The sequence below is a fragment of the Podarcis melisellensis genome (assembly GCF_964234715.1).
Source record: "Podarcis melisellensis genome assembly, chromosome: 15".
Lineage (NCBI taxonomy): Eukaryota > Metazoa > Chordata > Lepidosauria > Squamata > Lacertidae > Podarcis > Podarcis melisellensis.
This window is the reverse complement of record NC_138532.1, coordinates 2051349-2071348: the sequence shown is the minus strand read 5'-3', so window position 1 is coordinate 2071348 and position 20000 is coordinate 2051349. Positions and strand designations below refer to the sequence as shown.

At 43.3% G+C, this 20000-nt stretch overlaps 1 protein-coding gene across 4 annotated transcripts in view; it reads left to right on the top strand.

Moving 5' to 3' along the window:
* Positions 1 to 20000, top strand: part of BIN3 (bridging integrator 3) — a 126257-nt gene that overhangs the window by 92916 nt on the left and 13341 nt on the right. For all 4 annotated transcript variants that reach the window (XM_081891164.1, XM_081891166.1, XM_081891167.1 and 1 more), the window contains 2 exons: positions 15569 to 15710; positions 18009 to 18143. In XM_081891164.1, coding sequence (XP_081747290.1) covers positions 15569 to 15710; positions 18009 to 18143 — 277 coding nt within the window. The remainder of the gene's footprint in view (positions 1 to 15568; positions 15711 to 18008; positions 18144 to 20000) is intronic.

The following is a 20000-nucleotide window of genomic DNA, read 5'->3' as shown; positions in this document are numbered from 1 at the left end:
CTCCCCTCTGCACTTTAGAGCTCTGCCTCCCCACCTTGCATGTTGAACAAACTCCCTTTTAGAATCACAGAATGATAGCGCTGGAAGGGGCCACAAGGGTCATCTAGTCCAACCCCCTGCAATGCAGGAATCTTTTGCCAACGTGGGGCTCGAACCCACGACCCAGAGATTAAGAGTCTCATGCTCTACCCACTGAGCTATCTTTCACACAAAAGTGCCTGAAGAGAACTGATGTCTTTCAAACCAAGAAGACTTGGTTCTGATCTCACTGTGCTCAGTCTCATTAAGCCACCTGAACGCCAGGTGCTTGCTGCTGCTCAGGACTCCTGCTTCCTGCAAAGCTTTTTGTTATCCTGATTAAAATGTCAGTAGAAAGGTCCATATAAGAAAAGACCCTTGGAGACAAAAAGCACAGCAACACTGTAGATCCCGATGCCTGTGAATGGACTAGGCAGACTGTGCAGACCATCAGGGCTTAAAAGTAATTCAGAGCTTGGCCCTTAGCTGTCACACCAAGACATGCTCAAGGCAACTTACATGCTTTCCTAGTGTGCTTTGCCAGCTGGTTGGAGTGGTGGTCCCCAAAGGCACCGAAAGGAGCTGCTTCCAGGCCGCAGAGCACCTCAGACACTGCAGAGAACGTGAGGGTCCTGGAGAACTCCCTCCCACAGCAGGGGGCGGTGTGCTATATTGACTCTCCTGGCACAAAGACAGAGGGAAGGGTCCAAATTAACTAACTGCTTAACACAGTTGGCAGTTCTCCCCTGAAGATTCAGAGTTGCACTGGCATGTGTGGGCGGGATTTATACTAGGTCCAAGGCTGGATTGACGGTCCCAGGCCTGAGGTAGCAGACAAAAATGGAATGCTTAAAATGGGAAGCTCTGCTGCTGTTAATTTGACCTTTGTGAAGACCAGCAACAAGTACAGAGGAGACGCTTCCAAACCAGGTGAGGGCATTGTGACAGACCCAAGCCAGGAATCCTCAGAAACAAGAATAAATGGATGTGGAGGTTGTATGCAGAGTCTGAGGTTCATTAGAAAGAACTGGTGGTGTTGCCTCTCTTCACACTTCTTTCTGCCGCTTTTTCTGTGAAAAGCAAGCTCCCCCGGCCCCTCAGCAATTTGAATCAGCATGTTGCATAAGCTAAGTTATATCTCCTCAAGAGTGAGTTTCCTATACAGCTGGAAACCAGTGGTGTGTGGCAAAAATTGTCCAGTCTGGAGGCTTGCCACTTGAGTGACCAGCTATATTCAACCCCTGCTTTTCCAGGCTAGAAGGTTCCAGTAACCTACATTACTAGTAGCAGTGCCTAACCCCCCTCTGTAACCCATAAATCTCATCCATTAATCACACAGTCCTGGTCTGTGAATCTTTCTCTTGACAGTGAAAGCAGATAACCCAGACTTTCGGCTCCCTGGGGGGAACTGGGGACCGGAAACAACAAAATCCGCTTTCATGTCCTTACTGGACTCTAATGAGGATTTCATACACAAAGCTAGCCACATGGCCTTCCTTCCCTCCACCCCCAGTTGTGCACCCTCCCTCATCTGGGGACTCTTAGTCTTAATCCCTTGTTCCCACTGGTTTGAACTGTCACCTTATTTTCTGTTGCTTTTTGCTGTAGTCGGAAAGGATGGTTTTAATTTCCCCTTCCTGGTGGGTGGACAGGCCTGCGACGGACGTGTGGGCACCGATTATGGAATGACAGGCATTCCTGAACCCAGCCCAAGTGCTTTGGCTAGCTCTGTACCAGTCTCAATCACACCCTTTCCTGCCTCCCATGTTTATAAAGTTTTTCCTCCCCATTGCCTTTTCTGGCTTAGTTACTATTTTTTATGTTCTTTTAATTACCACCCTTTCCTCTTCTCTCCCCAAGTCCTGTTTTTCTACTCCTTTTCCCTTGTCCTGCTCTTCAGTTCTCTTTAGCTGTCCTTCAAGAGGCAGGCTTCACTTCTTCTCTGGCAGCAGATCTGCTCAGGCTTATTATACCGTCCAATATATATTTGCATTATCGGCCCATTAAAAAACACAAACCCAATTGTGAATATTTGATGAGGAAACACCATGACAGAAGATAAGAGTCTTTTGGGGGCAGTGGGAACAACAGAAAAATAGCCAGTTAAAAGTGGAAAGAGATGTCTGGTTGTGCATGATTATGGGTGATGATCTGATAGATGTTTCCACTTTGAAAAGGTGATTATCACATTGAGAATGTCTTCTTTTATTTATGTATTGTTCAGAAAGGATAAATTTTCATCCATAACAGAAAATATGGTACATTGGCCATACAAATAAAACTTTATATCTCTTTATCTACAAGCGTCCTCAAAACCTACCCAGCCAGATTCCATTCTTTGCTTTTTGACCAGGAGTCACTGCTGAATGGTTTCTTGAGCCTTTAGTGGAGTAGCTTTGAATTCACATGATTGTAATGGGAAACAGCATCTGGTGTCTTGTTCCCAGACTAAAAGCTGCACAACAGCACAAGCCATGTTTCATATTCATCAGGGATGCCCAACATCTGGTTGATCCCTGAGAGGTTCTGGTCGATCGCAGTTGATCGCTGGCTCCTTTTACTTTGCGGTGGCATAATAGCATCCGGCCCTGTCCTCCATTTTTGCAAGATCGCTGCAAAGGAAGACAGAGTTTTTGCTGTGAGTCAGATTGTTTCCTTAGTGATCGGTCTCCATAATGTGACATTATTCCCTAAAAAAGCTGAACTACTTATAACTACTTATAACTGAAACCCCCACCCCCAGGACTTTCCTCCCTAAAAAAAGCTCAACAACTTTGACCTGAAACCCCCCCCCCCTCCCAAAAAAGGTTTTTATTCTGTGAGCGGATCGCAGTCTGTTGGGAGTTGGACGTCCCTGATATACATGATGCACAGCTTGACAGCAAAGTCTCAAACCTGCCACAGACAGCTTGGAAGAATCGTTGGGAAGGGAGGGTATTCTCAAGGAGGGATTTGAGTAAAGTGGGGAGGCTGCTTGGAGTATGTTAAGATAATGATAGTACTTACTAATGATGGTACTTAACATTGACTCAGCCCCTTGTGTTTTGAAAGCATCAAGAGATGGTTAGGCACTTTAGATTGCCCACTTGTGCTTTAGCTGTTCTGATTCCCATTTTTAAAGAAGAGGGAACACATTGCCAGATGTCATTCAGCTGGTCTGGCTAGCAGTGATTCCAAACTTTCCTTTTCCTTTTCTTTTTTATTTGCTGTATACTTTGATACGATGCTCGAGGCAGATTCCAGCACATCCCAATAACACATGCACATAAATGCATACACATACTCAACCATATATATATGAAATTGTTGTATTGAAACCATTGAGCCAGCAAGTCTAGTATTGTCTGTAGTGACTGGTAACATCCTTCTGGGTCTCAGGTCTTTCCCAGTCGGGCCACCTGACATTCATTGTAGAGAAGCCAAGGATTAAACCTACTATGTGCAAAACACCTTCTCAGTAAGAAGCAAAAGCTGAGCCGCACTAGGCAAGAAAGGCTTTGCTTTATCCTCAGACCTTGCTTGCTATGAGAGCGTGGATCTTCTGCCTTTTTAGAACATCACCCACATAGCAGAAGGAATTGAGACCAGCCTGTTTGTTCTAGGAGAGTAGATCTCTCATGGTATAGGACAGCAAAAAGAACTTTGCATCCTGTTCCAGGAAACCCAAGTCTTGCTATGTTGTTGTGGTATCCATTTGCTGACTTGAAAGCTTGCATGGTGAAGTGGCTGTCAGTATACTGCTCTTGGATTCTCAGCAGGTACTTGTGAAATGTGGTTTGTGGTCACTGGGCTAGGAAGGGTGGATTTATTGCTGGTTTTGTTTCTATAAATGTAAAGGACTTCATGTTTTCTTAAAGTTGTATAAAAAAAGATTGTGGTGGCACAGCAAACTTAGGATTTGGGAACATGATAGAGAATTTAACACATGCAGATTCAAACTTAACAAAAAGTGCTGATCTTGATTGAATATGATCCCTGAAATGGGTGGTTTGAGCTATACTCCAGAGTTGGCAGTCAGAAGAGGCAAACTTAAATACAGTTGATGGAAGTGATCAAATATCTTTCTTTTTTATCACCTGGATTCTATGTGTTCACTTACGAGCATGTCCACGTGCAGGATGCGGCCTTGAAGCAGTCAGTGTCTGGATGGGAGACCACCTGGAAGCCCCCTTGGGAGCTGCCTTGGGTTCCATGAAGAAAGGTGTGATATAAAAGTAACAACCTAATAATGTGTTAGTGAACTACAAGTACTTCTTGGTGATATGTTTTTATATTCTAGGAGTACTGTAAGCTTCAGTCAGATTAATCAACCAAATCTTAGGTTGATTACTCAGTGGGATTTAATTTAAACTGGTGAAGTCAGCTTTTAACTGGAGAGGTTGAGCGTTAAGAACAAGTGCTTAAAAAAAGACTATTTGGTTCTGGTATTTAAGGTAATGGGGGTGTTAAAGATTAGCTTTCTTTCCAACAATGCACAGTAGGTTTTATTTATTAAATTGTACATTACCTTGGTCTTCCATCATTATCTCCAAAAAGGCATTTATTTTGAGGCTTTAGCAGTATTCGGATGATGATGATGATAATAATAATAATAATAATAATAATAATAATAATAATAATAATAGATAAATAATAATAAATATTATTATTATTATTTATTTATTTGTACCCCACCCATATGCCTGGGTTTCCCCAGCAACTGTGGGCAGCTTTCAACAGAGTTTTAAAATACATTAAAACATCAATCATTAAAAACCTCCCTAAACAGGGCTGCCTTCAAATGTCTTCTAAACATCAGGTAGTTGTTTACCTCTTTGACATCTGAAGGGAGGGCGTTCCACAGGGTGGGTGCCACTACCGAGAAGGCTCTCTGCCTGGTTCCCTGTAACTTGGCTTCTTGCAGAAAGGGAACCGCCAGAAGGCCCTCGGCGCTGGACCGATACATTTCAATTGCATCAGTCAGTTAAAAGCAGGCAGTTAATGAACTAAAAGATTAGCGACTGTGGTTATTAGTGTGCAGAAAAGCAGTTCTCAGTTTGCTAATGGTGGGTGTTGTAGCTGTTATTGGAATACAGCTACCATAAGCCAGAGGTCGGCAACCTAAGGCCCATGGACTGGAAGCGGCCCATGAGGGTCGCTTAACTGGCCCATAAGCCGCCCCTGAACCGAGCCGCCCACTCGGTGAGTTCCCGTGCGCTGTGCTAAACTGGCACAGCACGGCGCGGGACTCTCTTCTGCAGCTCCGGATATTGCTTCTGCACATGCCCAGATGACAGAAATCGCGCCTGCGCAGAAGCGCTATCCAGCGCCGCGGACATGTGCAGATGCGTTTTTCTGCGTTGCACTGCACCAGTCCATGCCCGGTAAGCCTTGCCAACCCCTTCCATAAGCCATGATGGCTGGAGTTGTAGTCCAACAACAGCTGGAGCCTCCCTCTGCCATAGGGTAAGCAAACATCGGAATTCACCCTTTCTTGCAATGTTTTGATTCTCTTCTTTTAGTAAGAGCTGTATGACAGTGGAAGGCACCCCTTTGAGAGATGGTAGACTCTCCTTCGTTGGCGGTTTGGAGCAAAAGTTGGGTGGCCATCTCTCAGGGATGCTTGAGCTGAGATTCCTGCATTGCAGGGGGTTGCACTAGATGTCCCTCGGGGTCCCTCCAAAATCTACACTTCTTTGATTCTATTATTCTAACTTCTGGGAGGGCTGCAGCATTCGGTTCAAATTGGCTAAAAAGCATTCTGGCTACGAAAGCATTCTGATACATAGGACATAAGGTTTTTTATTTTTAATTCAAAACAAGTAATTCTAAAAACTGAAGGTAGCAAGTGCAGTCTTAGGAGAGTGAAGCATTTCGTCACACACACAAAATTGCCGCTTCTAAAGTGAGGCCTACTATGACCCGTTGTCTTAAAACACAGCGGTGTTATTGCCTCCCTTGTATGTAAACTTAATTGACTGAGGCTGTAGTCCTAACCCCACTTACCTGGGAATAAGCCCTTTTGAATTCAGTAGAACTTACTTCTGAGTAGACATGGTTTAGATTGTGCTGTAAGATTATTTAGTCAGGTGGTGGCCCTAGTTGCAGGGATCCACCCAATTTTTTTCTCTTCTGCCTGCTGTGGGACATGCTGCAGTGTGCTGAGTCCTTGTCTGCGCATAGCAGCATAGCTGCCTCCATCTCCTGTTAGCACAGCCTGGGTGGTAATGGGTCTGTTGCAGTCACTGTGTCACAGCTGGAGAAAGAAAGAATGAGTTTCCATTTTCAAGGAGCAGACTTGTCAGGCAGGTTGACTAGTTAATGAACACAGCAGCGGTGGGAATCCTGATGCTGCTTTTATCTTTTCAGGGCACTGTCTTTCAATCCTCATCCTTTAATTATGGGAAGCTGAAGGGAGACTGCGAATGCAAAAAGAAGTGGCAATATTATTTATAATTCAGTGTGTCTTCTAAAGTCTGGCAATCCCCACCCATAGGTTAAAGTGTCACCTTAAGCAGAGTTTTGGTGGCACATTCCTCTCTACTTCCAGCAGTGGGGAAACTGTGCTTCTGTATTTTCATTTAGTTATCCCCATGTAGCTAGCTATTAATACCTATTGCTTTTGAGGTTTTATTATTACCACTCCATTCTCCTCTTTACCCAAGCAGAATCTCCAGAGAGAAAGTGATTCCAGCTTCCTCTGAGATCAGCAAACATGTGGGTCAAACTTTGGGCATCCTACACATTCAGCAGTTATAAAATGCTGTCCAAACTGCATGGTCAGCCTGCCCCAGCTCTGCACGCTGAGAAATGTGTGGCAGCTGCATTCTAGACTGGGAATCTGTTGGATCACAAGCCGTCCTAACTGCTCACCTTAGATTACAACCTCTTTGCCCATGCAAAGCCATTCCTTGCTCAGCTCTGGTTCTTATTCTTGTTCTCAATCCTATATTTTATTATTATTTTTTGTATCTGCTCCTGGCCTTCTCCTTTCCTGCGTTAGACCAACACGGCTACCTACCTGAATCCTTCTTTCCTGTTTTTGCCATATACCGATCAGCCTTGCATTGTTGTCTTTGAATTGTGTCCTATCCTTTCAGCATTATCTTTTTTGCTGCTGGTGGAGCAGAACCCCATTTGCCCTAACAGACCAACCTCTACTGTCATCCTCTTTTCCAGGATTTTTTTTTTCGGGGGGGGGGGAGAAAGACAGGTAAACAAGGCACACTTCCATACTTTTGGGCAAGTCAAGATCTCTTGTTACTTGGAGGTGCTCCAAGCAAGCACATTGATGGGTGTGTAGGGCCTCGTAACACTGCCAGTGAGGCACTCCACACTGAAAGCCCTGCAACGTCCTGAGGCCTACTCTCTGTGATTCTGAATGCCGCTAACTTGGATGTCATCTTTGTCTTTGCACAGCCTTACTGTTGCAAAATCAGTGCACCCATTGTATCTTGGCTGAAGGTAGCTGTTCTTCAGGTGATCCCAGTAGCAGGGAAGCTGTGTAGCTCAGTGGGTAAGGGCAGCTTGTAGACTTTGAATAATCTCACCCCTCCCCTCCCAGTATGGTGCATGACCCATGCATTAAAAGTCCTTATGAGACAGCAGCTGCTGAATATACAAACCTTGTACTCTAGTTATTTTTAAAGCAATCTGTTGTGCCATGTCCCTTCATTAGTGCCTGGAAAAAACATCACTTTGTTAAATTGAGACTACTAGAATGTTGTAAGCAGGAAAAACAGACAGACACATCAATTAGTTTTTAGAAATATATTTTAACTCAGATGGTAGCAGAATCTTTGTTTTTAAGTTAATGTCCATAGTTTTTTGTGATCTATATAAGCTTTTTCAATTCCTCATTCCTAAGAAATTAATGATTTTACATACCATCGTTAATGTACATGGTCCTTAACAGAGTAACATAGTTCCTCCCTTCACTCAGACAGGTCCCTGGCCACAGAACATAATGTCTAAATTTCATTGGAGGCAAGGGAGAAGGAAGGTCAACAGGAGAGAAATGTGAGCAAATGTTGATTATATGGTTTTTTTAAAACAATAAAAATACAAAATAAAGCCATGACTTTGGGACAATCACTATATTTCAGAATAACCTATTTCATAGTTTTGTTGTGATGATAAAATGGAGAGGGGGAAACCATGTATGCTGCCTTTTGCTCATAGGAATATAAGAAGGCTTTGCTGGATCAGGCCAATGGCCCATCTAGTCCAGCATCTTGTTCTCATGGTGGCCAGCCAGACACCTGGGGGAAGCCTGCAGGCAGGATTTGAACACAGGAGCAGCCCTCTGGCCTCCTGTGGTTTCCAGCAACCAATTTTCAGAAGCATGACTGTTTCCAACCGTGGAGGCAGAACAGCCGTCAGGACTAGCAGGTCACTGGAGGAAAGGTAGGATGTGAATGTAGGACATAATGATGCTGATTAGATTATAAACTGCCCTGAGCATTTCTTTTAATTTAAATTTGTGGAGGGGGAATACGTGAGTTTCATTTTGGTTGAGGTGAAGACAGATGGTTGTATTGAAAGTAGCACTAAGTAGCTCCTTGCATGAGAGAAACAACTGGTGCAACAGGACTCCCCACCCCCACCCCCAAATCTGTTCTGGGGATTCCCCCAACCCTCTGCAGCAAATCTGGGGACAGGATGGGGGTGAAGAGGTGGAAGTTGTTCCACTTGCAGTTATTGAATTGAATACCACTGTAGTGGGTTAAAGTCAAAGGAGTCACAAAGAATTCAATTCACAGAATCCAGTTACCTGGAGAATGGGTTCTTCTTTGCTGGAAATCTGTTACAGATACTTGATAACATTATTTTCATTGCATTTTCAATATCTTTCTGCATGTGCGCGTGCGTGAGCACAGCCATGAACTCTATACAGAAATGCCTTTGGGCCTGCCCCTCATGATGTCCGCTGCTGGGACATCAGGAAAGCTAAGCTGTGTTTTGCAAACCTGGTCTTGGCAAACTTGGTCTCTGGTCTAATGTGCTGGGAGCAGCCCAAGGTGCTACTCAGCAGGTTTTCTGAAGTTGCCTTCAAGGAAAAGTGATATAACAGGGGAAAGAAGACTAGACTAGAACCCTTCTTACTAATATGTTAGTTTGCTGTGTGCATGGGATCTCTCTCTTTCTCTCATACACAAACAAATTATATATAATATGTAATTTGTATGGAGGAGTATTGAGCCTTGTGACCCCCACCTCCACCCCACCCCCCGGAATGTGAAGTGGTACCATCTGACATGACCTGCATTAATTAATAAAATTTCTTCTTGGGTCTAATTAAACACAAAGGACAGTCCTTGGAGATTATTATGTATGTCCAGCATCTTTCATGCTTTGAACATATGAATCTATAGCAACTATAGCACGGCAAGGATTGCATAGTTAGTCCTTTAAATCAAAACCACAATTATTCTGAGGCGCTTAAGTCCTTCCCAACAATGTAGAAATCTAAGTATAGAAGCAAATGTCAATAGCTCTTATGTTTTAAATAATACCACAGTACCTTTCCTGCTGTTATGTCTTTCGTACAGGCTATTACAGGTGAGTAGGTTTTATAGATTAGATTTGATGGCGCAGCGGCATCTGAAATATCTAAGAGCACAACATGGTGTGCTTATTGGCATAAAGGCTTGAGGGGGAGGGAAGGGGAATCTACTGGGGCAACTCTTCCGTGTACAGAGTGCTTCTCACAACGTAGAGACCTAAGAGCCGTAATAATGGTGGTTTGGTTTTAAAGTTCTGTCTACAGAATTCTAACTGCATTTCCCAGGAGATTATGAATGCAGGGGGCAAATTTACTTCTATTTTAGCAGCTTTGTGTGTTCTGTGGGTTTTGGTGTTCATTAGACTACTAAGGATTTGAGAGTGTTTGCATTTATTATGTAGGCATTCTGCTTCGTGGTACTAAAAGCTAAATGTTTGCACTGAAGTCAGATACCAACCCCAAGCTGAGTTGGACTGCTCTGGAAAGATTTGGGACTTGTCTAAACTGAAGTCAAATCCCTCCAAATCACCCCAAACTGAACCAGGAGCCTCAGAAGCAATTTAGATATATTTTTTAAATATCTCTTTTAGGTTCCCCACCCCCAAATCATATTTAAAGGCAACTAGCGCAAACACTCATGCATCTATCCTTCATAATTTTGGCAGGTTTCTTGCACCTCTCTGATATGTGCGGTTATACAAATTGTCCACAAAAGTGGGCATGAATCCTAAGCCACCTTAAAACTGTAAAAATTGCCCAGGAAAACCACTGCTGTTAGTTTCTGCATTTAGTCCTTTGAATCCAGTCCCTTGTTGGTAAACTGCTTCCTATCTAGACTTGATTATTGCTGTTGTTGTTTATTTTAGAACATAGACTTAGTTAAGACATTACACTAAACTATGGTTAAGAATATTTAAATTGTGATTTAGTGTAATGATAAACCATGATTTGCAATCTGCTAGCAAACCAGGTTTGAAAATCATTACTTGACTAGTTCTGCCCCCTTGATTTATGCCAGCAATGAGTTGACAAGATATTTGAAATGATGTAATATAGAGTGGTACCTCGGGTTAAGAATTCGTTCTTAACCTGAAACTGTTCTTAACCTGAGGTACCACTTTAGCTAATGGGGCCTACTGCTGCCGCCGTGCGATTTCTGTACTCATCCTGAAGCAAAGTTCTTAACCCGAGGTACTATTTCTGGGTTAGCGGAGTCTGTAACCTGAAGCGTCTGTAACCCGAGGTACCACTGTAGTTGCTGTCATTCCTCTTTTTCCAGAGGGCCCCTGTGCCGTAGTGTTGAACAGATGGAAATGACAGCATCGAAGCAACTGTTCCCAGTCGGCAAACATAATGTTATGTCCAACATCTTGTGCCCATTTAATCATAGCAGATTTAACCGTTTCATCCTGCGTGTTCCATTTTAACAGCAAGTTATACATTCTTGAAAGTATCTTAATTTTGGGATCTAACAATTCTGTTTCCAATTTTGATTTTTCCACCTGGAAGCCATTTTTTTTGTCCAAATTATAGGCCTCTCTTATTTGATAATAGTGAAGCCAGTCTCGCACTTTGTCTTTTAATTTCTCAAAACTCTGCAATTTCAATTTGTCTCTTTCTTGTTCCAAAATTTCCCAATATTTCGGCCACTTGGCCTCCATATTGAGCTTTTTCTGAGCCTTTGCCTCCATCGGTGACAACCACCTGGGGGTTTTATTTTCAAGTAGGTCTTTATATCTTATCCAGACATTAAACAATGTTTTCCTGACAATATGGTTTTTAAATGCTTTATGTGCTTTAACCTTGTCGTACCACAAATATGCATGCCACCCAAAAACGTTATTAAAACCTTCTAAGTCCAAAATGTCTGTGTTCTCAAGGAGCAGCTAATCCTTCAGCCAGCAGAATGCTGCTGACTCGTAATAAAGTTTAAGGTCTGGCAGGGCAAATCCGCCTCTTTCCTTTGCGTCAGTTAATATTTTAAATTTTATTCTGGGCTTCTTGCCCTGCCAGACAAATCTAGAAATGTCTCTCTGCCACTTCTTGAAACAGTCCATTTTGTCCAAAATTTGCAGTGATTGAAACAAAAATAACATTCTTGGCAATGCATTCATCTTTATAGCTGCAATTCGACCCAACAAGGAAAGCTTCAAATTTGACCATATTTCTAAGTCTTTTTTCACATCTGTCCAACATTTCTCATAGTTATCTTTAAATAGATTTAAGTTCTTAGCAGTCATATTAACCCCCAGATATTTCACTTTCTTAACTAATGTTAAACCTGTCTCCTTCTGAAACCTCTCTTTCTCAATCGGTGTTAAATTTTTCTCAAGAACTTTAGTTTTTGACTTGTTCAACTTAAATCCAGCCACATGACCAAATTCTTGAATCAGTTCTAATACTCTTTTCGTACTAGATTCTGGCTCCTGTAACGTCAAAACTAAGTCATCTGCAAAGGCTTTCAATTTGTATTGTTTGGCCCCGACCTTAAATCATTGTTAGCTAAACTTGAAAATGAAATCACCTAAGCACTTCTGAACCATTCAGGTGTTTCTGGATGAGGCAGGAGATAGATGATGTTTCAATTTATATACAACCCTTTGTCAAAAGATCCCAACGTTAAGAACACATTCTACACATTGTGGCTCTTTTGCCAATCAGGATTGGGAATATTATGTCTGAACGGACCATATGATTATTGCAAACCATTGTTGGTAAGATACTTGAATTAAGTCAAACCATGAAGTAAAATTTTTGTTTGAAGACATGAGAGATTTGACTGTATAATTGAAATAAATGTTGGGGCCCTCGGGGGCAACTGGAAGACTTTCAACTATTTTTAACTAGTTTTGTGTGAAACTAGCAATTTTAAAGTTATTGGACACCTCTAAAAAGACACTGCTGAAGTTAACGAAGGAATGTAATTGTGTTCTTTGCCAGCATCTTTCCCTTAACAAGCAATTGATGCACCTTGCAAAACTTGAATTTAAGCTGGATATTGTGTATGTGTGAGTGTATCTGTCATTATCTTTTCTGAGCCTTCAGGATGGGGAGAGCTAAAAATTAATTTAGATGTAGGATTAGTTCTCACATTACTCCCATGGCTGTAAGAAACCTCAGGCTAAGTAATCTATGGAACAGGGCATTCTCTATGAGGACATAGATCAGACAGCTCCATATAATGTATAAAGTTATGTTTATATAATTATAGAATGCGTAAAGTAACTCAGGTTTGCCTTTGTGCAAGTTGGATCTCTCTGTCTATCTCATAAGGTAGATGCAAACGAAGTTAATAAGACTTTTAAATGTCTGTTGTGTGTGGGAAAGGACTGTAAAAGTAATAATATTAGTCACTTTTCTCGTGTAAGGTGTTCAGAACATACTCATAATAATGATAGTATAATGGTGAGGATATAATGTTGGGAGGAGAAAAAGACAAAAGACAAGTGAGGTAGCCCTATTGAATTTAATTCAAGGTGAAAACTTGAATGCTCACTTTAAATGATTAATTGGATATTTACTGGCAGTGGTCAGGCTAGCAATAGCCAGATTTTGGAAGGGATTGGAAAGGACAACTCTTAGACATGGTACCATAAGGTGTGGCAGATTACTTTAAATGAAAAACTTACAAAGAAGCTAAAAATGACAAGGAGAGGTTGCCAAAATAATGTTGGGAAGAAGACAGATCAAATTTATGGAAGAGGGCTCAGGTTGTTTATCTCTCTCAGCTAGCTTCCTGTCTCAAATACAGTTCCTGTTAACTGAATATACCTTGGGACAGACAGGTGGTCTTGGAAGTGCTGTTGAAGGCCCCTCGGTTAGGTGACTTCAGTTTCCTTGTCCTTTCAAGCAGGTGTGGTTCTATCTCCACATGCTAGTGGACTGGCTAATTGGAGCCAGTTCAGATAGCTAATGGCTCCAAATCGTGTTAAGGGATATTTATTCTGATACTGCCTCTTTTCTATCAAAACTCCTAGTGAACACCTAAAACAAGAAATTAGCATGGGTAGTTGACACAGTAGTTTCTTGGTATTCTTTCATGCTAGTTGGAGCTCAGCATCTCCCTGTTTAAGGATGTGTGCCTAAGGCCAACATGGTGCCCCCCAGATGCTCTTGAACTGCCATGGCCCCTGGCCAACATCTGGATGGCTCTGTGTTTGCTGCCCCTGGTTTAATGGCAATGAAGCAGGTGGGCTGGCAATTCAAGCCCAGGTTGAAGGAAACTCCTGATGACTCTTCTCAAATGTGGCTTGCTGCCTTAGAGCCTGTTCCTTGGCAGTGATGGTGGCATACTTACATGCCACATGGCATCCAGCTGCATGGGATATTGTAATACATTTCATGCTTTGTGCTTACCATGGGTTTCACCCATTTTTTCTTGGACTCAGATTGAGGAGGCCCAGTGAAAATCCCTGCTAGTCCGCAAAGGCTTTTAAGTGACCTTGGGCCAGTCACCATCTTTTAGCCTAACCTACATCTCTGTAGCTCTAGAGAAGAAGAAGAAGAGTTTGGATTTGATATCCCGCCTTTCACTCCTTTTAAGGAGTCTCAAAGCGGCTAACATTCTCCTTTCCCTTCCTCCCCCACAACAAACACTCTGTGAGGTGAGTGGGGCTGAGAGACTTCACAGAAGTGTGACTGGCCCAAGGTCACCCAGCAGCTGCATGTGGAGGAGCGGAGACTCAAACCCGGTTCCCCAGATTATGAGACTACCACTCTTAACCACTACACCACACTGGCTGTCCTCTCTAGAGGACAGCAATAGGAGTAGTGGGTAGAAATTGGAGTGAAACAGAGTTCAGCACTCTCATGGTAGGAGCTGTCAGGGCCTGCCATACTTCTTCCACTTGTCGCGATGCAGATTAGTATTGCCATGAGTTTTGTCTGGGTCTTCATGCCACACTTTACTCTGCACTATTTCAAAGAGGCATCACTGAAAATGCCTGAGCTCCTGCCCATCGCTGTTCTCTGTTCTGCTTTTTCTGCCTTCTTACCCACCCCTTTCTTCACCCCTTCTGCCCCCTTGCGCTTCAGCATAGCTGCTCTTCTTTTCTGTTGCTCTTTGTCAGGGCTTCTTGCGGTCCATTGTGTTCCTGCACACATGCACACAATATCATGTTGTCACTTCTCTGGAACCTCCAAGGGGGAGTCCAACAAGCACAAGGTAAAAATAGACCAAAATTTAATTGCCATTAAAAGAAGACCACCTACACAGCCCTTAATGTAGAATATTTGAGGTGGCGGTGGCAGGGAAGGAAGGAGAAAAATTGGACAGTGTATGTTCCCCAGTCATTTCCAACTTTTACATTGTGCTTGCACGCATTGGCACAGGAAAGGGAAACTGCTTTCACTCACATATATGTAGTTGATTGCAATGCCTGTATGAGCGCTAAAGCGGGGCACAATTTAAAAAAATAAATATGTGGGGCAGAGAACCGAAAATGGCCAGCAGTGGACTGGCAGATTGACTGAAGGTGTGGGTGGAGACAGAAGGGGTGGAGGTGACAGAAGTGAAAGAGGAATGGCCACACAATGCGCCACAAGGGAAAATGTGTGTTTTTTTTGTTTTGTTCAGGAGTCCAAAAAGGGATCTGATCTGGTCAGAAGGGGAACAAATTTCTATATTTCTATTCAGCGGTAAAAAGCCGTTTTTCAGATTTCTGCGTCAGGATATAAATGAAAAGCTTTCAGCCCAGTGCTACAGATCCGATGGAGGTTCTAAGAAAGTGAGGGACCAATGGAAGTGTGGGCGGGGCAGGTGTGTGGGAGGGGGCAGCCCTGGGGGTGGGCTCTCCTCTGCTGGAGCTGGAGGTGAATTCTGCTTTGAACAGCGATTTGAAAAGATGACCTTCAAGGTCCCTTTTTCACTCTCTGAGTCTAAGGTTGTCATGTGGATAAAATGCATGGGAGGGGGGCAGTGCCAGTGTTCCTTGCCTTGAGCAGTTTCTGAAAAAGGCCAAAAAAGAAAATGGAAGCAAGTCACTAAGCTAAGCTCTCAATGGACAATCAGGATAAGTGTCATGAGGACACAGAAATCATAATTTTACCGTACTTCATTTGTTACAGATTCAGCGGTGTTTTCCCCAGCCTGAATATGGCAGTAAAGCGGCGGGAACAAACTCTGCAAGATTACAAGAGGCTGCAATCTAAGGTGGAGAAGTATGAAGAGAAGGAAAAGACGGGACCCATCCTGACGAAGTTGCACCAGGTACTGAGCCAAGAGGGAAGGGGGCTCATAGGCTCTCGGTCAGAGAGGATTCAGAGGTTTTGCAGGTGCAGGGTAACATTTTACTGGTTGTCCTGGGACTCTTTTCACAAAGTTGCATGTGCTTATCCACAGGGAATACAAAGGGGGGAGTTAGTGCCATTCCATTAGGAGTGGTCAAAGGATATCTCTGAGGTGTTTGTTCTTTTGGTGTCTTTAATATTTAGTTTTGAGCTGGAATTTGGATGGATTCAACCAACAATCTAGAGCGTTCTGGTGTGTTTTAGTGTGAATCACTTACCTACAGAGAAATCTAGTTTTCACACAGAAGATACATTTGGATGCAATACCGGCCACAAACCATCATCAGGGCAACTAGCCTTTGCCTGAGCTTTCACAGAGCAGCTGACTTAGCACTAGCATGCGACCCAGCACTCGTGGTTTGAGAATCCAATAATAAACTTTGGTTTCCACTTGTGGCTTATTTGGAGAGAAGCAAGCCACACAAACAGGTTCACATGTAACCCTAACCCAGCTTCTCCTTGGTTTGTTTCCCTGCTCTGGAAAGCGATGAGCAAATGAGGAGTGCTTGAGTTACAGGCACCTACCTGCACACAGCTTGTGCAGAGGCTAATTTCTCTAACCATGGTTCATGGCCAGTGTTGTATACGAATGAGGCCAATATCTTCATTTAAAAGAAAATCAATTATTTGTAGGATGATCTTTAGAACTGCATATGACCATTAGGTGCTCAGCTCCCATTTGTATCTTGGTTGCTGTTGTTGCAGCCGCAAGTGACTTTTCCATTTCACATTTCTGCCACCCTTCCTGCAGGAGTGACTCCTTTGCCTCCAAATATCCTGCCAGTATATGTACACAGTTCAGAGTTGTAGGCACACATCACAGAATGGCTTCCAAATTCCCCTCAGTACTTTTTAATGGAATAATCCAGCAAGATTTGTTGAGATTTTGAGATGTCTTATGAGATGACTCCTGTGTCAAACAGGAATATTGAAAAGGGCCATTAATCTGTTTTGAAAGTGGGGCTTAGACTAAAGTAAAAAGGTCTTCCGGTTAAGCTGGTCTTAAGCTGGTGTTAAGAGAATTGTATTTAGGATGGCAGTTTTAGTTTCCTAACTCACTAAGCGCTACTTTGCATTTGGTGTGGCAGTTGTGTTTGCTGCGGCTGTATTGGCATCCTGGCGAAGATAGGATCTACACCCCTAAACTCTCCCTAGGGAGCTGCAGCCAGTCCCTAGGCGCTTGAATGGAAGCGCTCACATTTCACACTTTGAAGTTTCTTGCAGTAAACTGGTGGGGCATCAGGGATGAATGGATTGCCATATAAATGATGAAGCAGCTCTGAATCTAATGTTGCTAACCCACTTTCCTATGTCTGTTGGAGCCTCTTAAGAGATTGGCTTTCACTGAAGAATGCAAATTCTTAATAACTCTATAAATTGGGCATTGTGTTAAAGAATTACCATATCAACATTAAGAAAGGAGAATTCAAGCTTTATAGTAAAGAAGCTTAGAATGCTGTGTATGCATGCATAAAACTAAGGATGTGCCAAAGTGAGCTCCTTTGTCTTGATGACTAAGCAGGGAGGGTTCTCCCCCTGCAGTTTCAAGTAGGGCTGTGCCAAGAGGGAAGGGGGGCACCCTTTTCACAAACATTTCCATCTGTATCAGAAGGCACATGTGTGAGCACGCATACACTCCCCACTCCCCCCCCCCCCGGTGTCTTTTGGCAATGGGCAGTACAATGAGTTATTTTGCCATCATAGTCCTGATTGGCTTGGGATCACCCTTGAGCCCAGTTTAGGAAGCAGGGCCATTCTAAATTAACTTTGTCCTATTGATGTCAGCATATAAACAGATCTGATTGGCTATGTAACATTGCAATGTGGTTATGTTCAATATGTGATCCCTGACTGGCTAAGACAAAGAAGCCCTAGTCAACAAAGGATATGAACATTAAGTCAGGTGAACATTAAGAAGAAGGCAAACCATTCTCAACAGTAAGTGATTTTTGGGGAAAATATTTTGGAAGACCTTAAAGCACTACCTTCATCCTAAAATGGAAAGAAGCAAATATTTGGTCCAACCATGTTTGCTCCTATGCATCTTCCCTGTCTAAGGGCTGAGGGCCATTTCATATGCTAAGGATTAAAAGGACCTTGCTTTGCTAAACTACATTTGGTACTGAACATGGGAGGATAGTCTCACCGTCTGTTGAGGAGGAGGTGAAGGATAACACTTTGTGGTCCTCTTCTTCCACTACCTTTTCTGTTCCCCCAGGCACGGGAAGAACTGAGGCCAGTGAAAGACGAATTTGAGGCTAAGAACAAGCAGCTTCTGGAAGAGATGCCGAAATTCTACAGCAGCCGCATCAATTACTTCAAGCCAAGTTTTGAATCTCTGATCCGGGCTCAGGTATGACTCAGGCAGTCTGTTGCATAAGTATCTGCTTTATTTTCCTTAATGCAACCTAAACAACAAGGCTGTTCAGTAGTACTTCAGTAAGAAAGAAATGAATGCCATATATAGATGCCATCAATCTGTGATGGAATATCCAATAGACACATACCAAAGCCCTGTGGGGATAGAAGGGATGAGAAGAGTAGGAAGACTGCAGCATCAACATGCAAGGGGTCTTTAAGTTTGGCTACAGTTTGACAAAAGAAGAAGGGTCATTCCATGCCAAATCACCTGGTGCCATGTGCTCTCAACACTCAGATTTTCTTCAATTTTTTTCAATGTGTAGATACCTATGTAAAAGGTAAAGGTACCCCTGACCGTTAGGTCCAGTTGCAGACGGCTGTGGGGTTGCGGCGCTCATCTCCCTCTATAGGCCGAGGAAGCCGGTGTTTGTCTGCGTCCAGCTTCTGGGTCACGTGGCCAGCATGACTAAGCCGCTTCTGGCTGGTTCGAGCAGCACACAGAAACACCATTTACCTTCCCTCCGGAGCGGTACCTATTTATCTACTTGCACTTTGACGTGCTTTCGAACTGCTAGGTTGGCAGGAGAAGGGACCGAGCAACGGGAGCTCACCCGGTCATGGGGATTCAAACCGCCAACCTTCTGATCGGCAAGTCCTAGGCTCTGTGGTTTAACCCAGAGCGCCACCCGCATCCCTAGATACCTATGAGATAACCTCAAATTAAGTTTTTTTGGTCCAAAATTGGGCGCAGGAGAATTTTTTGAAAATTCTGATTTTCACGTGATTTAGGCTAATGCAATTTCTGCGTCAGTTTAGAAAAAAACTCCTGTTTCACTTATTTTTCAACTGATTGGGCTTATTTTAGTATCAAAATAAAGCTAATTGTGGTTTCTTTTAAAATAAGGTATAAATATGGAATTAAGTGAGGCTTTAAGGTCTCTTTGAGCCTGAAATAACTCACATAACTCACATATTTGTGAGAATAGTTAAAATTGTTCCCTGTTATGTTACAGTGTCATCTGATATATTTTTAAAATTAAGTTTTATTGATTATTTAATAAAAACAAAATATGTCCTAGAGCCCTTGTTCATTTTATTGTGTAAAGCACTATGGTTATGGAACCTACCGGGGGCCGGGGATGACAAAAATACACTTTGAATGGTTGGTGACCCACAGAGCCTAGACTTGCCGATCAGAAGGTTGGCGGTTCGAATCCCCGTGATGGGGTGAGTTCCTGTTGCTCAGTCCCTGCTCCTGCCAACCTAGCAGTTCGAAAGCACGTCAAAGTGCAAGTAGATAAATAGGTATCACTCCGGCGGGAAGGTAAACGGTGTTTCCGTGCACTGCTCTGGTTTGCCAGAAGCGGCTTAGTCATGCTGGCCACATGACCCGAAAGCTGCATGCCTGCTCCCTCGGCCAGTATAGCAAGATGAACGCCACAACCCCAGAGTCGGCCACGACTGGACCTAATGGTCAGGGGTCCCTTTACCTTTACATAGGTATCTACACGTTAAAAAAAAAAATTGAAGAAAATCTGAGTCGTGAGAGCACAGTCAAGTATTAAAATCAGGTGGTTTGGTGTGGAAAGACCCAGAATGAAACAACTGCAAACATACTGTATATACTCGAGTATAAGCCAACTTTTTCAGCACATTTTTTATGCTGAAAAAGCCCCCCTTGTCTTATGCTCAAGTGAGGGTCCCTGGCGGCCGTGGTGGAGGAGGAACGAGCAGCTCGAAAGCAGCCCTTTGGGGCTGCTTGTTCTTCCTCCGCCACTGCCACCACCAGCCTCTGCCTCTCGGCAGCACCCTAGGTGGGAGGGTTGGGGGGAGAGAGAAACCCCCTCTG